The sequence below is a fragment of the Sprattus sprattus genome (genome assembly GCF_963457725.1).
Source record: "Sprattus sprattus genome assembly, chromosome: 20".
NCBI classification, from domain to species: Eukaryota; Metazoa; Chordata; class Actinopteri; order Clupeiformes; family Clupeidae; genus Sprattus; species Sprattus sprattus.
Window position 1 is genome coordinate 11,570,123 of NC_137918.1, and position 15,819 is coordinate 11,585,941.

General features: G+C 41.5%; 2 protein-coding genes across 2 annotated transcripts; both read right to left on the reverse strand.

Annotated features, from left to right (window-relative positions):
* Positions 1 to 5,891: 5,891 nt before the first annotated feature.
* sh3bgrl3 (SH3 domain binding glutamate-rich protein like 3) lies at positions 5,892 to 8,324 on the reverse strand. Its single transcript, XM_080858947.1, has 3 exons — positions 8,270 to 8,324; positions 6,258 to 6,425; positions 5,892 to 5,983 (listed from the first exon to the last, which is right to left on the reverse strand). The coding sequence occupies exons 1-3, from the start codon at positions 8,312 to 8,314 to the stop codon at positions 5,918 to 5,920; spliced, it is 279 nt and encodes a 92-aa protein (XP_080715073.1). The 5' UTR covers positions 8,315 to 8,324; the 3' UTR covers positions 5,892 to 5,917.
* A 2,206-nt stretch (positions 8,325 to 10,530) lies between these two features.
* paqr7a (progestin and adipoQ receptor family member VII, a) lies at positions 10,531 to 11,622 on the reverse strand (the record flags this gene model as incomplete). The annotated part of the gene is made up of 1 exon (XM_080858872.1): positions 10,531 to 11,622. One exon carries the CDS (start codon positions 11,620 to 11,622, stop codon positions 10,531 to 10,533), a length of 1,092 nt encoding a protein of 363 aa, XP_080714998.1.
* Positions 11,623 to 15,819: the final 4,197 nt, after the last annotated feature.

Genomic DNA, 15,819 nt, shown 5'->3' on the forward strand with positions numbered 1-15,819 from the left:
GTGTCCACGCAGGGAGCACACAGCCTGAATGTGTGCCATACCAGCATTGAGGGGGGGACTGCCAATGGAAACTAGCCTTTTGGCTATAATTGGGTGCATTCACATTTATGAATGTACACTGTCCCTCTTGATCAAATTAACAAATTGGATTGGATTGGAGACTGGATCAGGATTGCAGCAAAAACAAACCACTAATACAAGGAATACCTCTTAGAAGTGTGTTTAAAGAGTATGTTTGCACCTACATACAGTACATGGGCAGAATCTGACATAGCAACCCCAAACCCACAAATCTGCTGAACAGTGTTTTACTGACACCTAGTGGTAGTGAATAGTACTACATGCAAGCCATATATTTGCTGTACTGTATATGAAAGGAATGTTCATATTCAGATAATTAATTCCAACCTAATCTCTATGCAATGTTTGCTGACTTTGTTTGGAGATGACAGGTTCTCTGATGTGACCAAAGTGCTTTGCACTTTCAATTGTCTATAGGTAACCAATAATGATGCTGCAGTTGGAAATAGGTAGAATATTATTTTATATTTAATAGATAGCCAAATGCAAAACATCAAATACTGTCATTTCAAAACATTGAGTGGGGTTGAAAGGCGAGCAGCTCTGTAAAAGCTCTGTAAAAAAAAAACAGCATCATTTTGGTCTAATGCTGATAATCATCTTGGTAATCAGAACCAACCTATTAATGTCTGTTGGAATGATCTGAGATGTACCTAACCTCAGAATGAATGAGAATGTGGCTTTCATTGGATTGCATACCACGTTCTATCATGTCCTTAGTTTTATTAATGCTGTGTTGCACTACTCTACATGCTGGACCAATTTAATTTCTAACACAAATATTTCTTTGTCTAGCTAACGTCAAAAACCCAAAGCAATAACAGAATAAAATCACAATTGCTTTCTAGGACATTGTAGAAATGCTGACACGCCTCATGAACAAATGCAACGGGAGGATGCACCTGCAGGAAGGGCTGATCAATCATAGCCCACTCCTGTCCGGTCCTGTGTCAATATCCCTAGTACTCATCTAAACAGATTACATTAGATCCACATTACATACGAGTCATTTAGGGGCTAATGGGGCTTGACAGTTCTTTTGGGCACTAACACTCACTTAGGGCTTGGACATGACGCTTCCTCCTGTGATCCAAAACTCCAGCCATATAGTCATTGTCAAACAGGGACTACGAATATGAGAGGAGGGCTCTCTTCACTGAATAATACATCCAGCTGAAATACAGTACCAGTCAAAAGTTTGGACGCACCTTCTCATTTTTTGAGAAGTGTTTTCTTTACTTTTATAATTTTCTACATGGTAGATAACACTTTTTTTGTTTAGTACATCATTCCATATGTGTTCTTTCGTAGATCAAATGTCTTCAGTATTAATCTACAATGTAGAACATAAGAAAAGTAAAGAAAACAATTCTCCAAAAAATTAAAGCCCTTAAAACACTGGCCTTAGGTTTTACCTTTTTTTTTAATCTAATAGAACAAAATAGAAATGAAAAGTATGTGGTCTGTCTGTTCCTTTAATCTATAACACATCTGGTCTCTGGAGTTAATCAAGACTGACCTACCAATTACACAGAGACAGACTCAAGTGTGAACATGCAAAGCTAACCTTAAAACACAGGGTTAATACCAAGGGCGTAGGTTTGCATAGGGTTGGTAGGGACTAGTCACGACCAAAGTTTGGGAAAGACAAATAAGTCCCTACCAATATTTTGTTAATTTGAGAAAAAAATATTTTGCACAATATATTTGCAAACTCATTCGTATTATTATCAATACAATGTTTGTCGCCCAGAAGAGATAGAAATACATTTCTAAGTTTTCCAATGCGCCGACGAGCCTGTGGGACAAGATGCTGTCATTTAATTGGCTGAAGTGGCAGTCAGAAACCTACGTGAATCCTGAAACTGAGAGTGCTGCTAGTAGTCTGATACGGTAAGCTACTAAATTCGCCAGGAAATAATAACGCATATCAGTATTTCGTTTGGTCTCAGCATTGATATTTTGTCCCTTTTGTGCTCTGAAAAGCCACCTAAAAAGAAAAGAGATGCCAGTAGTTTTTTCCACCCATAGAGCTATCAAAAAGCCCAGGTCGCTGTTAGTTAGCTAGTCGGAAAACTACCCACATTGCGAAGCTGCTAACCCTAAATCGCCACCCATTGTAAAATGGAAACATGTTTTGAAAGTTGTTAGTGTGTAGGGCATGTAACTTTAGCTTGCATTACGTCTCGTCTGGTTGAAGCCAGAAGGATAAGCTACCCTACCCTGTTTAGACAATTTTACCCATGAATGTAATCAATCACAATGGCTATTTTGAGAATACATGTTATACTTGAAGGTAGTAAAAAGGTGCAATAGATTGGGATGCCCAAATGTATGTATAATTCATGAATACATTATTTCATTGCACTGCAATCCAGATGATGTAGGCTTAGTACAGCTCCATAAAACCTGGTGCATTTACCTACATATTACAAATGAATTTCAGAACAAACTAATGCACTGCATGTACTTCTCATTAGGTAATTTTGTTCATTAAGGCAATATTTTGAAATGCATTCAGGGAACTAAGAAATCCAGTGCAGATGTAGTGCAGGTTGAAGAAGAAGCAGCTGGACCATCAGGGCTTCAGATGAGGTCTTACTCATGTTTGGGATATCCAAAAAGGACAATAAAAACATGTGATGTGGAAATGCGGAGAACTTTTAGTTTTTAATTTAAACTAAGGGTTTATTATTCTTATTATGTTTAAATCAGTTCCAAGTTACACACGTTAGAACACAAACGTTAATATATTATAATAAAGTTTGCCTGTTAAATATAACATCAACTACATTTTTTAATTTATGGTGGGGGTGGGGGTCTGCCGGGCAGTGTCCCTACCAATGCTGAGACCAAACCTACGCCCTTGGTTAATACATGAACAGAGCTGGCAGTCCACAAAGCAGGAAATCCCACAGTGCCAGTGCATTTGCATGTCAGTATGGGTTTGTCCTGTGTGGAGTATGTGCTGTCTGTCTTTGGGTGGCACAGTCTGGTTCACTTCTAACTGTTGGTGAATAATAAGCCATGCAACACTATGGGCTTTCCCCCTCGTAACTTTTCATATGCGTCTAATGAGGCCTAAAAGGCAAATGACCGTTATCTTGGCAGTGTTTATGATACCGTCCAATGAGCCATGCACAAATGAGCCAAGAACAAATAGTCATCCCCCCCCCAAAAAAAAACAATCTATGAATATAGCATGGCTTGGGTGGTAGTTGTGGCCTAGAAGCCAGCTTGTGACCTAAAGCCTGCTGATTAAAATCCTGAAGTGACTAGACTTCAGTGTAAAGGAATACAAAAGCAGCATTTCTACTTCCTTTTCCATCTCTGCCATCTTTCCTTTTGCAAAGCATGTATTTCTCCAGTGGAGGTCCCCAGCAGCCTTCAGCAGGAGGTTGGACTGAACAGGCTCTAGGTTTGTGTGTACTGCTTAGTGGGTGCTATTATCTAGATTATAATTACCATGGCATGCCACTCACATCTGGATGTTGAGCTACAGATACGTACACAATTGTTTTTTCTGAGACCCCCTAACTCCTAGCACAAGGGATTTAACATTGTCTCCTGTATATGACCTCAAAATCAACCCTTCACAAATTGCCATCCAGTTATTGCAATATTATTCAAATTTCAGCATCCATTTTAAGATGGTAAATAAAGCTTTATCCAAGTGAATGAAACACTAAACAAATGTGGTTTAGAAGGGCAATGAATACATATTATTTAGACGTTTCCAGAATATAATACCAGCAGTAATCAATAGTGCCTGACACATTCCACAGGAACTTGCAGGATGCTCAGACGGGTGACAGAAGAGGTGGCGAATATCACAACGGAGCCCGCATTTAAAGGCACAGTCCACAATTGTAATCCAATATAGTGTTTGTCAAATTCAGCATTGATTTCAATTGAGTGTGTGTGCTCAGAAAATATGCTGGTGTACATGCAGTGTTGGCTCTGTAAATGGGAAACAAACATAGTGGCTCGGACTGAGCCATAAACAATTCAAGCCAATCAACACGTTGCTTTAGGAACACGGCTGGTAGAGGTGGAATTTGACTGGCTGTTAAGCTCACAGATCAACCACCTTTTGCCAACATGTATAAGCAATAACACACACAAACACAGTATTCAGTACACGTTTTTTTTCTTTTTATTTGACCCATTTGTATCACCGTTTCACCATCTTCTTGGAAGACAACAGCATTTCTATCCGTATTTTCTTTTGTTTTTGGCCAAAAGGGGGCGCTGGTCCCAAGCATAGCAGAAGCTCAGAGACATTAAGACATGGTAGACGGTGTAAGACTGGAGTATCGAGATAGGGGGAAGTCTTTCTAAGGCTAACTAAATTAACCAACTATCTTTTGTCATCTGGCAATCTCTTCCTTCCATCTTCATGCACACATATCTATTTCACAAGCGTTAAGATTATGAGTGCATTTTAGAATATCTAGCTTAAAAAAAAAACATCTACATCGGCTCAAAGTTTTATAGAGACACAGAGCAAACATGAGTTTGAGAGATACCAGACTCCTTATATATTAAGAAGCAAGGCCTCCAAGTTTCCCATGTAGAGAGGTCCAGGTAAGGCTAGGTTTTGTGTCCCCGAGGTCCAAAGTGAAATACATGTTTGACCTCATCTGGTTCGGAGATTAAATGCTGAGCAGATTTTCAGTGCATAGCCATATTCACTGCATTCCGTTATGTGATGAGGTGCTTAGTTACTGTAGTTATACCTGTGGAGTATGGAGCAGATTCCAACCAGTCATGAAAGCATGTTTCTTCCCAGAAAAGGAAGTAATCATTATCTTAGTCTAGATGTATGTTTTAAGATACTTTCTGAGTTAGTCACTCTAAGAGACACTGGGCCCAGCATAGAGGAAAAGATACCCAGGTGGAAAACATATATCTTTGGTGGTATTTGATTGGCACCAAGCTTTAACATTGAACACTATATGGTACCTGTGCTTTGAAATTTGTCTGAATTGCAGTTTTGGAATATTACATAAAGAACGTATTTATCACTGATTTAGAGTACAGTTACATATAACCATGCACTCTTCCAATGGATAATTGTGTCTGCTCGGAGCATTGTTATGGTGTATTTGTTCAGCCTTGGCTTGTCAAATATTTACGACTGAATCAAGATGATCTTGGCATACTGATTTGGTGGTAACCTTTTCCGGAAACATCTTCCCTGGTGAAATAACATGGGAATCTGAAGGCCATCAAAATAAACCACAATCAAAGAAAGGACTACAATGATAATTAATTAAGTATCCTTAATTTTTTTTTTTCCAAGTTTGGTCCATTAGAGATCAAGAAGATCCCTTGTTTGCCAGATTAGGTTAATCTGAGGTGATCACGTGGCCACAACCAAGATTAGTTGACCTAATTACCCACACATCATATCACTCAATTGATCCCAATAAGACTAAGACGAATTAGTGACATATACACATATCACACACATCAGCAGCAGAAGTACCAGACAGGAAATACAGCACAAAAAAGGGGGAAGTGGAGAGAGAAAAAAAAAAGCTTGAGTATATAAAATATACTAACAACCATTCCAAAAGTGGTTTCGGTGATTTAACAGATTGTGTTGTGTGTTGGGATTGCAAACATGTGCTCTTTGAGTGGTTGGTTTTTGGCATGTATCATGGCATTGAGATGAGGGGGGGGGGGGGGGTGGGGGTGGGGGGGGGGGGGGGATATGTATGTGGGGGGATGGGCACCGCCAGCGGGGCAGAGGGGTTGAGGACGGGCCTCCTTTTTTTCATGATGGGGGTGGGGGTGGGGTGGGGGGGTTGAACGCTACCGAGTGCAGCTCTCATGCCATCTTCAGAAACTCATCCACCGTGTCCGCCTCCACAGCCGCTGCAAACATCTCGTAGTTCTGGCAAACGGGACGACAGGACAAAATAATCAAAACAAGCCTTTCCCAGATTCAGCTACTAGATAATACAAAAACTGAAATCGCAAAGGTGAAGGAACATACATACATAAATAGTTGCTAAGTGATAGGCTAAAAAACAGTTTAGAAACACATGAAAAGCTTTACAGAAGTCGGAAGGTCAGAGTATGAACCACCATTGCCGCAATTTTGACCATCTCTTCTTTAACATTGTGCAACAGCGCAGTGCTTGTGCACGTGGTGTGTGTGTTTTTACCCCACAGTACTCGTCCTCGTTGAATAGTTGGGGAGGTGCGGCGGTAGGGTTTCCCGATTTGGCCCTCATCTCATCCCGCACAGACCCGCCCACAGAGATGTCAATCAACTCAAACTGGATGCTCTTGCTCTCCAGGATACGCATGACCTCTGCTTGCTGGGACTTCACCTGCAGAGAGGGTCAGGCCGCATGTCACAGAGACCGAATCACACCACAAGCAACATCGTATGTGTGTGTGTGTGTGTGTGTGTGTGTGTGTGTCTGTCAAATATTATGTCAGAGTACTGTTTGGAGAAGGCACCTCATCACACCACAAGCAATAAGCAGTGTGTGTGTGTGTGTGTGTGTGTGTGTGTGTTACACCGTATCAGAGTACTAGCTGGTAAAGGCACCTGATCAGATCATAGGCAGCACTCTGGGGTGCATAGGCAGAAGTGTGAGTATGGGTAAGGATAGCTTGTGAAGGCCAACAATTATTCATTTTTTTTTTTTTAATTATTACAGGCAGGATTATGTGTCAAAGTACAATGTTTATAATGGAAAAATTACAGCAACACAAGAAGGGGGTAGCCTATAGCAGAGTACATATAGCAGAGCTGTTAACTGTAGCCTACAATTTCAGTATTGATTGATTGATTGGAACTCAAGATCACTGCAATTTAAACAAACCCCAAATCCTGGTGGGATAAAAAAATAAATTCTCGCAGCACATTTCGGCCGCAATCATAACAAAAAACCTTTGCAAAGATCCTGGAGGGACTGAATATCTACCAACAACGCCCCTAACAACTAGGAAGTTTAAGTGAAAATACTCAAAGTTCCGTTGTAGAACACGCAATAACTTCTCCATAATAGGCCTATTTTTGCCAGAAAGCAGAACCGAGGAGGTGTATTTTTCACAGCTTCTACACTGTTCTTACGGAAACGACTCAGTTGATGATTAATTGCTACATGCTATCTAACAGTACACAGATCAAGGAAGTTAGAGGGCATATTTGGTAAGGACCACGCCTGAGGCAAACACCATCCACATATTTCCTGAGTCAACATCACAGGCATTCTGTGCCAAATTGATTATCATGACCATTAAATGGCATGTAAACCGTATAAAGCCACAATTCCAACGTAAGACAATAAAAATAGCTTGTATTAGTACAACTGGGAGGCGTCAAAACAAGCATAGCAAATGTGATGATGTTATATCTACGATTCGGGCTTTCAAATTATCACATGATTAGCGTAGTCGGTGTGGCATGTTTGCTTATATCAAATAATCCACAATGATGGGCTTGGCTGCCCTGTAAGGAGCAAAATCATTGCCGTTGTCCGGCGCACATTCCTGACTTATTTGTAACAGATGTTGACTGAGATGGTTTTCGGACTATAACAATGTTGCAGTCTGTGCTCTAAAGAACTGACTCAGTGGAACGTTAGCACTGTCAAAGCTATCAATACCGCACCGATACAAACACGTTTACCATAAACCTGGTCCAGCTTTAATAGATTGTTTTGAACACAGCCTGATCTTAAGAGCAGGTACGATGACACTCAGTATGCACTTGGCGGGCAACGTTATTTAAAATGGTCGCTTATATAGATAACTGGGCATGATGCTCTGCCATCCGTTGGTAACGGCGGAACAGACGAGCACAGGATTCTGCCGATGATAGCTAATTTCCCTGTCATTGTTCTAGAAAGGGTGAATAAAACCCGAAATGCGGAACAATATGACTTCCGTCCTCTTGGTTTAGTGAGTTTGCATTTCCTTTGCGCTCAGCTCAGCTGTTTAGCTAGAAGGTCTTTAAACGTCACGAATGAATGAATGATAATTGCCAAGGCACGATTGCTACTGTATCGACAGTCTTCTGAGATATATAACCTAGACATGGTATTGGGTGTGTCGTTGCGCGTAATCCAATATAGGTTTTAAACCCGTTTAGCTGTAACTATTTAATTTAAGTGTCTAATGTAGGCTACATGTATTTAAAGGTATCAGATTAGTTTGGTCTCACCTCCCTTGAAGCCGTAACAGTGGTGTAATACAATTTGATGCCCATGATCACAACTCTTAATATCCCTTTGTGTGTCACTGTGCCCAGCTCTCTTGCCGTACAGTCATCTCTTCCCCCCTCCACAGCTTATTCGTTGCGTGATTTAAAGGGACCGCTACCACTTCCCCATCTAAAGTCTGTGAACTGCAAAGCAGGTTGCCACTCATGATATGGCTAGAGTGCAAGTGTTCACTTTGTAAACGTATGTGCAAACAGAAACACGTCTTTAAAGTTTAGTTTAATTCTAGGCTATGGGCTCATGTAGGCTATCAGTTTTATTTCTGAGACCCAGTCAACAGCGTGGGAGGGAGGGAGTTAACGTCTGAAAGACCAACAAAAGAGACCTTTTTTCTTCAGGGCCCCTGTTGACATTATGGAGTAAATTCTTTGGGTTCACAAAGCGAAGTAGGCCTAGTTATCTTGACCTGAACATTACTTACTTACATTTAGCTGTGATGAGAAAAGGCATAATTTGTTGGCCTGCTGTGCCAAAAAACACGGGTCTAATATATAAGCTACATATCCACAGACATGAAAAAAAAGCTTTCACTCTATTGTAAAGCTGGGCAGAGAAGAATGTGGAAACATATCCAAGACCTGTCAGATTTCTTTGAACGAAAACTGTGCCTGTGGAAAACGTTTGTTCTGTGTTCATGCAAAGAGACCATCAGACAATGTAACAGGAAATTAGAAAAATCTTAAACAAATATTTATTCAATGTATTTTCAATCATCTCCACATGGGGGCAGTTTAAGTCTTTCCACAGGGTTATTTTAGCAGCCTTCTGCTTGATTTAAGGAAGTTGCTGTGGTAGAGTTTCACACTGCAGTACCAAATGCTGAGGCAATTATCTGATTTTGAATGAGCTGACCCATTGCATTGTGACAAACAGCGACTGGTTTAACATTTAAATTGTGAATTGAATAGACTGATGCACTTTTGCATTCAATGAGAGAGAGAGAGAGAGAGAGAGAGAGAGAGAGAGAGAGAAAGCTCTTTGCCATATGGAAAGAACTGGGCATCCATTTCCACACACTTTTACACAATCTGAATGGGAAAACTCGTGTTTAATTTGGTATCACCATGGTGATCGTTACTCAACAGCCAATGAGAGCACATGCATATCCAAGCTTGCGTCACAGAGCTGAGGAAAACAACGCAACGCAGGGAGGAGAAATTAAAGGAGGGCTAAGGGGATGAAAAATGGCAGAACCCAGGGAGATATGATGCCCTAATTTAATACTGGTATCTTCCCTTTAATCCTGTCCTAATGGAACCATTGAGAATGCCAAAGGCTGAAACTGTAAACATACAGAAACATCAACACTGTCCAAGCAATGACAAGCCATGTAATAAACACCCACAATAATACCTGGTAATAATACTGTGCATAAACACGGGTATGTGGGCACATAACAAAATAAAATGAATGCTGAATCATAGCAGTAGACATTTGTCATTTAAAATAACATTATATCTCTCCAAGGCACTTTCTTTAGACAACAATTGCACGCATACAGTCAGTCTCAGACGGAAGGTTAGACCTTCAAATAATAAATGATAATAATGGACTAAAATAATTATAAAGTGCATTAATACACACACACACTGCAAGATGTTCCGTAAACAACACATCCCAAACATTGAAAAGAACAACATTCAGTAACACTGAACCGTGATTGTGATATTTAGTCTGTTTGTATTTGTTCTGTGTTGGACTATAGGCTCTATTTGATAGGGTCCGGAGTAAACACATAAAAGGCATAGAATTCTATAAAAATAATGTTTTCGATTATAAAAAAAACATTCAGTCAACTTCCTCCAATAATACAATTTTCTTAATGAATCTTAATGAATTATCTGGAACATATGTATCAGTGACTCCAAAATGATCAGGGCATAGCAACAATCTTTAGAAAAAAAATAGATTGCACATTAAAAAACGATTTAGTCTATAAGGATTTAGATGATTAATATGTGTAGTTGTAGTAAAGTGTCTAACTTTCTCAGTACCAGTACCATACAGTACTGAAAGGCAAGTATGTATCACAGTGCTACCCACAAGATCAGCAGGTCAGTGGATTGATAAGAAGACAATCACACTAGTCCAGATTACAGGCTGGTTTCCAGAATGGTTAGTTATTAACTATAGAAAAAGGTCATACCGTCCCAGCACTTCAGATTAGACACTACAATACTCTACAGTACAGTACTTTTATTGGTTATGCAGACTTTTCTCTGCTGATGAGTAGTCGTCTCACTTTCCCAATCATGAAGACGGCAATCCAGGCACATGCTCCCAGGGTCACCAAGTAGAGCCCAACGAAAAACGCTGCTTCGTTTTCTCCATGGAGGCGGTTGTACAGGTTCCGACGGCCCAGGTAGTCAAGGTGAGAAGCCTGGATCTGACTCAGGGTGCAGAGGACTAAGAAAATGTGGAAAATCTGGTGGCCCTGTAACAGGAAGTCACAGCGTCCCGGAAACAGTCGCTCAGGCAACGGGTGTGTGAAGAAGTAGGCACTCAAGATGAAAAAGGCCACTTGGCCACAGTGATAGGGCAGCGCAGGGTCATCGTCACCCACGCTCGCGTTTGCGTCTCTGAGAGTAAACAACCAGCGGAACATCCGCTGGAACACCGGGCTTGTGTCCCAACTGTAGGCGATCGCGGAGGGGACCACCTGGCCGACCTTGCGCACCCAGGGAGGCAGGCTGTGGTTCTGGTACTTTCCGTAGCAGCAGCCGAGGCAGGAGAGGCAGCAGAGCAGAACCGCGGTGGGCATGAAGATGCCGCGCACACACCCGTGCCAGTCCTCCTCCACCCCGTAGTAGAAGTGCACCACCGCGCTGCCATACTGGTACTGGGCCACTCCGACGTAGTCCAGGAAGAAGAAGGAGAAGTGGCACAGCTCGGACTTGCCAGCCAGAAGGTGGGCAGTAGTGCTACAGAGCATGTAGGATAAAGATGAGGTCAGTAGGATAAGAAGGGGCCAGGAGTGTCTGTCCCCCAAAAAGTCCACGGTCTCCGAGAGCTGGGCCACCTTCATAAGCACCAGCAGGGCCCCGAGCAGGTGCGTCCACACGTTGACGGTCTCGTTGTGGCGTTGGAACAGAGACAGGAAGTAGTAGCGCCAGGCCTGGTGCAGGGGGCGATAGCCAGCCTGGATGTGGCGCTCGCGGAAGAAGCGGGGCACCTCTGTGTCTCTCACCGTGCCTGGCATAGAAGGGGCAGCTTCGGTCAGCATCTGGGGCACCTGCCGAAGCTGCTGCAGGTTGATGAACAGCCTTCCAATCCTCTCCATGGCGATGGTTGCCATGTCCACTTTTGGAGTCCCGTCTCTCACTCACTCAGTCCGGTTGTGAAGTGGCTAGAGAAAATATTAACTGTAATTAATGGATTATCTAACAAGTTAAATGAAACCCACCTTTTCCAAATACTCTTTGAATGGCATTATTTGAAATGCAGATGTAGTGCAAGCAGTTTCCCCCTAATCCTTTGAAACACATTCTGAATGCTGTCCTGGAGTGCACAACCATGCAGAATAATTTCTGAATACTGCGGCAGAATAACAATGTCCTTTGTTGTATAAACAGTGTTGATGCATATATTTGTCACACATTTCTCACAGTACAGATGTCAGTCTTTAGAAATCAGATTAAGGTTAGGTTTAAGGTTCATCTCAAAGCAACAATATGAAAGCCATGCTAGACCCCCTGGGAAAAGGCTTCATAATAAAGCTATTCACCCACTGCTGAGATCCATTTCTCTGTTATGCCCAACCCATCTCCGGCATTCTTGATTTTTTTTGAGAACTGTGTGTGCCTTTGATTAAAGATTAAAGGGTGAGGCTTTAATCTTTAATCTTTGTCTCTCTAATGCTTCTGTCTGCTCAGATTCAACTCTGGGTACATATAGGATATAGCCTCATGTATAGCATCAACACATAGCTGATGAGAGTTGACAGCCAACAGTATAGCCACAACCAAAGTTCTAGGAATCTCCAATCCGATCCCCAATTTTCTGTTTACAGGAAAACAATTGGTATGTTTACAAATGAGCACATGGTGTGTGCAAGGGGGCAGTGATTGGCAATATTGTTGAGTCCCTCCACTCTGCATGTATTTGCATGGCCCAAGCTTCTCATGTCGGTAGACTCGATGTCATACTGTAGCCTACCGGTTGATCTGAGGTATTCGGTCACTTAGTGGGTGAAAATACTTTAAAAGATTTATTGACTTAAAATTAAGGTAATGCTTATGAGTCCAACTTAGCATGGGTTTTAGGGAAAGGAGACTTTACATGACTTTTCGACGTACGTTAATACAGACAATAACTTCTGGCCTCAACTATGAAGGTTGTTCAAAACCCAGCTCTGCACACTCGGATATCTTGGCCATCCTGCTTCGAAGGAAACATTGTAATCTTCCCTTTAAACACCAGGAAATGATGGTAAAGCCCTCGGTCTTTCTAGCCTATAGACAGACACCCAATTAATGAAAAATGTACAGTAAAGTTATACCCAATTTTAATGGCTCTGTAGCGTATGTCTGCTTGTCATATCTACTTTTATGGAGCAACTAATCCATTCTATGACGGAAACAAAAGTAGATACCCTACCTGTGGGTCCAGTTCGTCTTGGTAATCCCGCCTCATTCGACAGTTCCTGGGCTTTTCGCGGCGGCTATCCGCGATATTGCGTTAATACCTCGTTTATCTGTCCTCATTGAGCAACTTAGTCACGCCTCTTTCGCTGTCGACAGTTATAACAATCTCAGTGTCTCGGTCTGCAGTGAGTGGTGTTTAATTAGTGACAAAGAGTAATTTGCGATACAAACAATGAGTTATAGCTTACATTTGAAGATGGCGAATAGGCTAGAGTTTGTTTCTTCAAACTGTGGAACAGACGGTGGAAAAGTAAAGGGGAGGGCGGTAGGCAACACGTTTCAGTGTGAAGTGATGATGTCGACAGACAGGCTGTACAGCTCACTCGAAGCAGAAATATGTGTGCTTCTGTAAACATAGCTAGAACCGCACCCAGTGTAAGCGGGGGAAATATGTCAAGTGAAGGGTGACGTCTTCACAAAAATGTTTAAATGACAATGAACTGTAAACGTGACCTTCATCTCACACCAGCACTATTGCATGTTGTACTTTTAACATACCTGCATGGGGACGGGTTTGGTCTACTCAGAAAACCTGCACGGGCATGTTGTATCAACATTTGCCAAGTATGTCTTGTAAGGCTAATTCTCAAACTGATCTGAATATGTCATAATTGTGCCGGTTCTTCCGTTGCTAAACCAGGTACAACATCAACTGATCTGTGGTGGGATTTCCACATCTTAGACCAGCATGCGGTGCTTTTTCAACCCTTGAACTATTGTTTGCTCAACATTGAGCAATGTTGGCTTAAAATTGGTCTGCATGGCTTGCTGAAGGTGATGCCACAGGATAAAAGAATTTAATCACCAAAATCCTTTTTACTGCATGATATCCTGTTTCCTGGAACATGCAGATGTGCTGGCAGGTGTTTGTATACATATATAGAAATACACTCAGACCTGAGTCACCATAAAGGAAGGGATGTTAGACCCCAAACTCTAAATGTGATTAATGCAAAACCCCTATAGGTGAGACCTATATCTAAAGCAGTGGTTATTAACCTCGGTTCAATCGAACTCCAGGGGTTCGTTGAGTCACTCTCAGGGGTTCGGCAGGGGTCAAGACACACACAGTGTGAGCCTGGTTCACATTAGCAATGTCGGGCCGTTTTTATACATACCTACGTTTTGAAGAAATCATTTTTTATTTTTCAAATTAGGAAGGGTATCGGCGAATGCACTGATGAAGCTTGCATGGTTCAGTACCTCCAATAAGGTTAAGAACCACTGATCTAAAGGGTGTTAGCCTTTGACTGTGGTCAGTGTTGTGAGCTGGATGATGGTGTGGTGTCTACTTATCTTGCCACCTGATACATCTGGTGAAGGTTCATTCAGTGCCTGAGAAGAACACTGAATAAACTTTGCCCGCAAGCAATACGATGAGTCAAGAGTCTTACTGATGTAAGAAGATAAACCTTTTTAATATTAATTATATTATTACTTACATAACATTAAAATAAAAAAAACTTCAGAACTGCTCTAGAAATGGGCTTTCTGAACCTCCAGACTATAATTTTCACAGGATTTAGGCCTGTTGTCTCAAAATCATACAAGCCTAGCTCGTCCTTTGTAATCTGGACGTTGCTTTTGGCTCAGATGAAGACATACTATAACTGTGTGGAGTGTGGAGCCTTCATCGACACAATGGTCTGCTTTGTGAAGCCTGTCCCTTTACAAAATGATGTAAATAGTTATGTAATGTTTCGGCAAACCCCCATTTGGTTCAACAGTGGAGAGGGACATGAGTTTTAGCTATTACAAGGATGTTTTAGTCCAGTTTTTCACTTGATAAGAAATTAACCTAGAGCTAATTCTTGCAGAAACCACATACAAACACACAAATAGCACCACTTTACGTGCAATTGAACTGTCCACAAACTTGAGGCAGAGAACAACCCCTAAAAGGCAATAATTATGTGTATGGTATTGGTTATGGTTCGCTTACTTCTGGACAGAGATGCCTTTACATGTACATACAGTACCCCCCACAAATATTGGCACCACTAGTGAATATGAGCTAAACAGGCTATAAAAACATATGTCTTTGCTGTTAATCCTATTGGTTTTTCACTCAAAATATTCACAAAAATCTTACCTTTTCATTGAAGTAAAATTATTAAAAGAAAAAAAAACATTGACATTAATAAAACATGTGTGCCACAATTATTGGCACCCCTTAGTGTAATGTTTTGTGCAGCCTCCATTTGCCAAGATAATAGCTCTGAGTCTTCTCCTATAATGCGTGATGAGGTTAGTGAACACATGGCACGGGATCTGAGACCATTCCTACATGCAGTATCTCTTCAGATCCTTCAGAATCTGAGGTCAACGTTTGTAGACTTGCTACATCTCATCCCACAGATTTTCTATAGGGTTTAGGTCAGGGGACTGTGATGGCCATGGCAAAACCTTTATTCTGTGGTTGGTGAACCATTTTTGTGTTGATTTTGAGGTGTGTCTAGGATCATTGTCCTGTTGGAAGGTCCAACCACAGCCCATTTTAAGGCTTACTGGAAGGGGCTGTTTAGGGTCATTTAATATCTGCTGGTATTTGATGGAGTCCATACCATGTATCCTAACAAGATGTCCAGGGCCTTTGGAAGAAAAACAGCCCCACAACATCAAAGATCTGCCACCATACTTCACATTGGGTATGGGGTGCTTTTCTATATGGCTATCTTTCTGTCTACGCAAAACCCACCTTTGATGTTTGTTGCCAAAAAGCTTTATTTTGGTCTCATCTGACCATATAACTCGGTCCCATTGAAAGTCTGACTTACATTTGGCAAACTGTAGGCGCTTTATTTTTTTGTTGATTGACAGCAGAGGCTTTCTTCTGGCAACCCTCCAAA